The sequence below is a fragment of the Leucopleurus acutus genome, assembly GCF_964270905.1.
Source record: "Leucopleurus acutus genome assembly, chromosome: X".
In the NCBI taxonomy this organism is placed as follows: domain Eukaryota; kingdom Metazoa; phylum Chordata; class Mammalia; order Artiodactyla; family Delphinidae; genus Leucopleurus; species Leucopleurus acutus.
The window spans coordinates 42316338-42324366 of NC_139148.1; the positions used below are offsets into that span (position 1 = coordinate 42316338).

The 8029-nt window shown below is 53.9% G+C and overlaps 1 protein-coding gene across 3 annotated transcripts; it reads left to right on the top strand.

Moving 5' to 3' along the window:
- Positions 1 to 326: 326 nt before the first annotated feature.
- On the top strand, positions 327 to 6765 carry WDR13 (WD repeat domain 13; the record flags this gene model as incomplete). Of its 3 annotated transcripts, none has more annotated exons than XM_082864707.1 (10): positions 327 to 501; positions 842 to 921; positions 1631 to 1837; positions 2719 to 2828; positions 2941 to 3071; positions 3676 to 3983; positions 4707 to 4887; positions 4988 to 5129; positions 5967 to 6085; positions 6499 to 6765. In XM_082864707.1, the coding sequence occupies 10 exons, from the start codon at positions 327 to 329 to the stop codon at positions 6681 to 6683; spliced, it is 1638 nt and encodes a 545-aa protein (XP_082720833.1). In that variant the 3' UTR covers positions 6684 to 6765. The 3 variants fall into 3 exon arrangements, with proteins under 3 accessions (XP_082720833.1, XP_082720835.1, XP_082720834.1); XM_082864709.1 differs by having other exon boundaries at positions 411 to 501; positions 1597 to 1837; XM_082864708.1 differs by lacking the exon at positions 6499 to 6765 and adding an exon at positions 5827 to 5878 and having other exon boundaries at positions 412 to 501; positions 1597 to 1837; positions 5967 to 6021.
- Between the last annotated feature and the right edge of the window lie 1264 nt (positions 6766 to 8029).

Here is an 8029-nt window from a genome sequence, read left to right on the forward strand (position 1 = left end):
GCCCATCAGTCACCTAGGAACTGGAGAATTTTCTGGGGGCCTCTGCATGTGTGATTATTTTTTATTCTGCACTTCAAATCTTGCTTGGCCAAGATTGTGCTGCTAAAAAGCAGCTTATACCACTCTTTCAAAAAAAGTCCTTTCGTTTTTTTTGTTTTGAAAGTCATATTTCTGATTTTCAGTGAGTGATTCGCATACTAGCCCCTGTCCCTGTGGTCCCTGGACATTGTTCTTGTGTACACAAAAAAATGCCATTAGGGACTGAGGCTGGATAGAACTTAAAAGGGCGGAGCCTCCATCCTTGTGTCAGAACCTACCGTCCCTTAATGCGCTTGCGTGGTTCTCCCACGCCCTGGGGAGGATTCCTATCGATCTGTTCTGCGTTCGGAAGTTCTTCCTGGCAGCAGGCGGCCATCTTGCTGGAGCTTGAGAGAGGAGAGAAGGGTGACACTGGTTTCAGGGCCGCCCCGGGAGCCTCAAGAGCGGGAGGCAGCCCCGGAGGTGGTCCCTAATCCCGGGTCCTGCTCTTGGACCCGAGAAGGGAAGGCGGGGGTCGGTGGGGGCAAGATGGGTGGAGAATGCCAACAAGGATTGCTAGGCGGCGGGAGGAGGGGCGTTGCTATGGTGACCGGGGAGGGGCGGGGCCAGGTCTGCTGTGAATCATCTGGGCGCTGCCTGGGAAGGGCAGGACTGGGGTGGTGACCATGCTAAGAGCCGGGTGGGATATCGTGACATCCTGGACTGGAGGGACTCCGTGTCTATGGCAACGATCGCCTGGCGGAAGGGGCGGATCTAGATCTCTTCACTTGAGACGCTGACATTCCAGGCCCTTGTCCTGCAGGCTCCCGCGGGCGGACGCGCCGGAAGAGGAGGCCGGGGAATGGCTGCGGTGTGGCAGCAGGTCTTAGCAGTAGACGCGAGGTGAGGCGTGGGGTCGAAGCTCGCGGGAGCGGAAGTTACGTGGTGCATGCGCAATGGCGATAAGTGAGGCTGGGCGGAGAACTTGCCTTATGCGGCTGAGTGGGCTTGCTGGAGGTGAGCATGCGCAGTAGCAGGGTGTGGGGCTTGCCCGCAGGGAATGACTGGCAAGCGAGGGTTGTTAAACAGCATGCTAGGATAATGCAGTCACATGTGGGCATGCGCAGAGTCTGTGGTATTGGAGCCTTTGTCGGGGGTGGGGGGGTGATAGAGCCCATGCTGGTGACATCCTGTTCCCCACTTTTGCCCCCAGACTTCTCTTACCATCACTTCCCCAGTCTGACCCAGTCGCCATACTGACCCCCACCATTGCCCCATGCTAACCCCCGTCACCATGTCAGATTGGCCCCTATTGTCTACACTGACTCAGTCACCCCATACCAATTCCAGCAGAACTGCAGACTGCCTCCATTGTGCCCACACTGCCCTCATTGCCATGCCCATTATTACTGCGGACACACCCTTATCACAACACCAGAGTGACCCCCATCACCACTGCTGATCACTTGCCATCCTGACCTATCACTGCCACACACCTCATTCTCCTTCCCTATCCCCTGAGCTGATTGATTCCCTCTGTCCTGTGCCTGCTGCCCGCCTTGCCTCCTGCCATCGCAGGTACAATGCGTACCGCACACCAACGTTTCCACAGTTTCGGACACAATATATCCGACGGCGCAGCCAGCTACTGCGGGAGAATGCCAAGGCTGGGCACCCTCCAGCATTGCGTCGGCAGTACCTGAGGCTGCGTGGGCAGCTGCTGGGCCAGCGCTACGGGCCCCTCTCTGAGCCAGGCAGTGCTCGTGCCTATAGCAACAGCATCGTCCGCAGCAGCCGCACTACCCTTGACCGCATGGAGGTGAGCTCCTCCCCACGCCACCTGCCTCCATATATATTCACTCCACAGACTTGTCGAGCACCTGCTATGTTCCAGGCACTGTTCCTGGCTCTTAGGATGAGCAGAGGGCAAAAAGAGATAATGTATGTCATAAATCAACAGACAATAAGATAAATAGGTTGATAAGCAGGCAATAAACAAGATAAATAGGTCAATAAACGTAGCAAACCAGGTAAACAAGTGAATAACTACCATGGCTTGTAGTGAGGAGTGCTAACATGGAAAAATAAGGCTGACTTGGGGAATGAAACAGGACAGGTGTTGGGAACAGAGAGAAGCTATTTTTAATGGGGATGCTCAGGGAAGGCGTCTCTGAGGAGGTGACAATTGAGCTGAGACTTGAATGGGGCAAGAGACAAAGCTGAGTGGTTTTCTGGGGGAAAAGTGTTCATTCTTTGTTCAAAGAGCATTTGTTAAGTATTTGCTGAGTGGGGCAAGGATGAGAGTAGGGGAACTAGTGCAGAGGACACCACAGTAGTCCAGGTGACGGTGGAGACAGTGGAAGGGGTGAGAAGGGATCTGGTTCCAGCATGCGGTATCTCAGTTGCCTGACCAGGGATCGAACCTGCGCCCTCTGCAGTGGAAGCGCAGAGTCTTAACCACTGGACCACCAGGGAAGTCCCATGGTTCTGGGTATATTTTGAAGACTCTAGATCTCATAGGTTCTTGAGGGCTGTTTGCAAGGTGCGCCTACCTTGACCCTCTGCAATGGAAGCACAGAGTCTTAACCACTGGACCACCAGGGAAGTCCCATGGTTCTGGGTATATTTTGAAAACTCTAGATCTCATAGGTTCTTGAGGGCTGTTTGCAAGGTGTACCTACCCTGACCCTCTGTTTGCAGGACTTCGAGGATGACCCTCGGGCCCTGGGGGCCCGTGGGCACCGCCGCTCTGTCAGCCGAGGCTCCTACCAGCTGCAGGCACAGATGAACCGTGCCGTCTATGAGGACAGGTATGCACCAGGGGCAGCTGAAGGTTTGTGAGGAGGAGGGGAGCCACAGGGCAATGGCAGGCCAAACGCTAGTACCTCCCTCCTCTCACCCCTCACTCCTGTTGGGGCCTAGGCCCCCCGGCAGCGTGGTTCCCACGTCAGCAGCAGAAGCAAGTCGAGCCATGGCCGGGGACACATCGCTGAGTGAGAACTACGCCTTTGCGGGCATGTACCATGTTTTTGACCAGCACGTGGATGAGGCAGGTGAGCCAGTGGATGGCGGGTCCCGTCACCACTCATTTGCCCAAACAACTGGGTGACAACCACCCAGTGCATCCTTTTCTGGAATGCAGAGTCTCAGGCCCACCTCAGAGGAATTGCTATTCATCACACCTTTCGCAAAACCTAAAAGCCCTCTGCAAAGTGATCTGCAAAGTCTTGGTTACTTTGTCTACCATAAAGGGGCTCAGCAGCTTAAAAGAGCACTTTGCAGAAGGCTTCTGGGGTCATGAGTCGCTTGAACGAGCTTAAAACCTTTGCTGCAGAGAAATCTCCTTGCAAAGGGCAGAGTGGGTTTTGCAAACTGCCAAGACCCTGGTAACTGTAAAGTGCTTACTGAGATGTAGAAGGCTTTTTGCATTGCAGAAGTCATTTGCAATCCATAAAGTACCTGCCAAGATTTAGGGAGCTTTGGGTAGAGGGCCTTCTGGCGTTCCAACTCTCTTTCTCAGCCAAGGAAAACCCTTTGCTGAGGCCACTGTGCCTGGTGCAGTCGGTCCCGGCCCCTGGCTCACACGTCAGAACCTTCTGTAAATGAAAGCACCCGGTGAGCATGGCAGCTCTCACAAATGGCTCCTTGGCCTTGCAGTCCCCAGGGTGCGCTTCGCCAATGACGACCGGCACCGCCTGGCCTGCTGCTCACTCGATGGCAGCATTTCGCTGTGCCAGCTGGTGCCCGCCCCGCCCACCGTGCTCCGAGTGCTGCGGGGCCACACCCGCGGGGTCTCCGACTTCGCCTGGTCCCTCTCCAACGACATCCTCGTGTCCACCTCGCTTGATGCCACCATGCGCATCTGGGCCTCTGAGGACGGCCGCTGCATCCGGGAGATCCCTGACCCAGACAGCGCCGAACTGCTCTGCTGCACCTTCCAGCCAGTCAACAACAACCTCACTGTGGTCAGGCTCCAGAGCACCCCCTTGCCGAGGGCGGGATGCCAGGCCAGGAGGGCTGTTGCAGGGAGTCGGAATAAGGGGGTCCCCTCTAGTCCATCGCCTCCGTCCTCCTCTGGCCAGACTCAGAGGGAAACAGGGCAGAACTGGGGACGTGGTTCTTGGTCTGGGATGGCCTCACTGTGGTAGACTCCGGGGATGGGGGGCGGTCTGGGGGTAGGGTCATGGTCCCATCAGCAGTAGTCCTACCGTTTTCCAACTGCAGGGGCTGCTGGTTGGGGAGCAGGATTACTAGTTGGAAACCTTGTTTCATCTCAGTGGCAGCATCATGGTGGTCCGACCCGGATAGAGAGTCAGAGGGCAGGGGAAGGAAGTGAAAAGTCTGGCCTGGTCCTGAGTGGGGAGTAGGGGGAGCTGGCCCAGTGAGCCTGTGCTCTGGGATCCTTTCAGCTGTAGCAGCAGCTGCCACCCTAGTATAGTCAAGGCTCCAGGAAGGACCAGGCAGGCCCCTTGAGTTCTGGGAGAAGCTGTCTCTTCTGGTCAGATTGCAAGAGGGACTGGCTGGGGAGGATGACCGGCCTGAGTCACCTTCCAGTCTACCGGCCCACCCTCACTGTGATGAGAGTCCAGTAGGGATCAGCCAGTCCCATCAACAGCAGCCCTGCTGTGGTCAGACTCAAGGAGGGAGTGGCTGGGAGCAGGGTGATGGTGTGCGGGTCTCACACACAGGTGGGGAATGCCAAGCACAACGTGCACGTCATGAACATCTCTACGGGCAAGAAAGTGAAGGGTGGATCCAGCAAGCTGACAGGCCGTGTCCTCGCTCTGTCCTTTGATGCCCCTGGCCGGCTGCTCTGGGCGGGTGATGACCGCGGCAGTGTTTTCTCCTTCCTCTTCGACATGGCCACAGGTAGGCAGACCCTAGGCCTGCATCCAGCTGCTCACACCCTCACCCTTCTGGTGCACAGTCCCAACCCTCACCGTTGCCTCCCCTCCTTCTGCTGCCGCAGGGAAGCTGACCAAAGCCAAGCGTCTGGTGGTGCATGAGGGCAGCCCTGTGACCAGCATCTCCGCCCGCTCCTGGGTCAGCCGCGAGGCCCGGGACCCCTCGCTGCTCATAAATGCTTGCCTCAACAAGCTGCTGCTCTACAGGTGGGTCTCCTCTCTGGGCCACCTGGAGGTGGGGGGCCTGCCGCCTCTGTCAGACTGAGACAAGAGCCCTGTCTCCCCAGCAGACTAAGCCATGGAGGTTAACTTCATTGAGGGGAGAGGTTCGGTCTCCTAATAATAGTAATAATATGATAATGGTGACATCAATAGGAGCAGTAATGGTAATAGCAGTAGCTATCATGTGCGTAGCAGTTGCTGGGCCAGGCCCTTTCATATCCCCTCATTTAATCCTCACAGCAACCCTGTGAGGTGGGTGCTGTAATCATGTCCATTTTACAGATGAGCAAACTGAGCCATAAAATAGACTAGAGTCCCCTTAGAGCAGTGGCCTGCTTTCCCTTCCTTCATTTTTTTTAAATTTTTTTTTTTGAAACTGGGAGTTTTACTATCCCCACTCACTTATGTCTGTCATCTAAATGCAGTTCTCAGCCTGGGCTGCACGCTGCTCCCTGCAGTAGCTCGGGTTCATTCCTTTGAATAGCCATGTGGTATTCCACGGTGCAGGGGTGCTGTAGTTTGGTCAGTCATTCCCTCTCTTTGTGCCTGTCCTAAAATCAGGATCTCTTAGGGACCCTTAGGAAAAGAAACTAGCAAATTAAACAGCAGAGGCTCCCCATTTGTATCAACAGATACAGTTTCCAAACTGTCACTAACTCACACACCATCCCGTGCTTTATAGGTTTATGCAGTCGTCTCAAAACTGGATTTCATGAACCTTGAAAAGACCTCAGGTGCAGGGGTGGGGACACAAACTGGCCCACCATTCGTCCCCCTCTGGGGCTGAGGCTGCCCCCTAACCCACTCTCTTCCTCCTCTCAGGGTGGTGGACAACGAGGGGACCCTGCAGCTGAAGAGAAGCTTCCCCATTGAGCAGAGCTCGCACCCCGTACGCAGCATTTTCTGCCCCCTCATGTCCTTCCGCCAGGGGGCCTGTGTGGGTGAGTCCCATGGGGTCGGGGTGTCTGGGTGGCCAGGGAGGGGCAGGGACCAGGGCTGGTGCTGATCTGGCTCAGCTGTCACGACATCCTAATGCCCTGACTTCCTGGGCCTCAAGAACTCTCACGCCCCAGCAACCTCACACTTTGAACACAGACCCCCCAGACAGCCCAGAAACCTCACAGCCTAAGACACAGACCCCTCCCCGCCACCAACAAAGAGCTCAGAGACCTCACACTCTGGACGCGGAGCCAAAACAGCTAGGTGACCTTGCATCTGGGGATGGTCCACCCCAGAGCCCCCAGCCCCGGGACCTCACACCTTGGACATAAATCCCTCAACACCTCAGAGACTTCACATGCAGGGCACCCCGCTGCCTCCTGCAACACCTCCTGATGGTCTCTCATCTGGGCAGTGACGGGCAGCGAGGACATGTGCGTGCATTTCTTTGACGTGGAGCGGGCAGCCAAGGCCGCCGTCAACAAGCTGCAGGGCCACAGCGCGCCCGTGCTGGATGTCAGCTTCAACTGCGATGAGAGCCTGCTGGCTTCCAGCGACGCTAGCGGCATGGTCATCGTCTGGAGGCGGGAGCAGAAGTAGGAGACTTCCATCCTTGCCACTGTCCACCTTCCCACCTGCCTCCGGCCCCAGCCTTGTGTTTGTAAATAAAGTTCCTGTGGTTGTGCCGATGACTGGCTCCCAGGTCTTCTGGGGTTGGCATGGGGGAGAGGGCAGCTGTAGGACCCAAGATGGGATGGGGTTCACCTCCTCATTCATGCCTTCATGCATTGATTCATTGATGGATTCATTCAACAACCGTTTATGAACGTCTGCCATGTCACAGGCACCACTTCAACTGTTTTACACAGTCACGCTTTGGACAGACATTGTGGAGCACCTCTGTGCGCCGGGACCTGTTCTAGGCACTGAGGGTACAAGCTGTGACTTAAACTGGCAGGAATGGCTGCCCTCGTGGAGCTTACATTCTAGCGGAGGCAGGTAGATAATAGACAAAAATATATAACAGGTCAGCTAAAGCTGAGCGTTGTGAGGAAAAAGGGCAGGGGACAGAGTGCAGGAGTGAGGGGAGGGTTAGGCTCTTTTTGGTGTCCTGATCAGGGAAGATGTTCCTGACAGTGTGAAATTTATTTTTCTTTAATTTTTATTTTATATTGGAGTATTACATTAGGTCCTAGTTGATTATCTTTTTTATGTTTAGAAGTGTGTATACGTTAATCCCAAACTCCTAATTTATCCCCCCCTCCCACCTTTCCCCTTTGGTAACCATACGCTTGTTTTCTAAGTCTGTGAGTCTGTTTCTGTTTTGTAAATAAGTTCATTTGTATCATTGTTTTAGATTCCTCATATAAGTGATACCATATGATATTTGTCTGTCTGACTTACTTCACTTAGTATGGTAATCTCTAGGCCCATCCATGTTGCTGCAAATGGCATTATTTCATTCCTTTTTATGGCTGAGTAATACTCCATTGTATATATGTACCACATCCTCTTTATCCATTCATCTGTCAGTGGACATTTAGGTTGCTTCCGTGTCTTGGCTATTGTAAATAGTGCTGCAGTGAACATTGTGGGTGCATGTATCTTTTCAAATTATGGTTTTTTTCTCTGGATCTATGCCCAGGAATGGGATTGCTGGATCATACGGGTTTTTTTTTTTTTTTTGGTTTTGGGTTTTTTTTTTAATATCTTTATCAGAGTATAATTGTTTTACAATGGTGTGTTAGTTTCTGATTTATAACAAAGTGAATCAGTTATACATATACATATATCCCCATATCTCTTCCCTCTTGCGTCTCCCTCCCACCCTCCCTATCCCACCCCTCTAGGTGGTCACAAAGCATCAAGCTGATCTCCCTGTGCTATGTGGCTGCTTCCCACTAGCTATCTGTTTTACGTTTGGTAGTGTATATATGTCCGTGCCA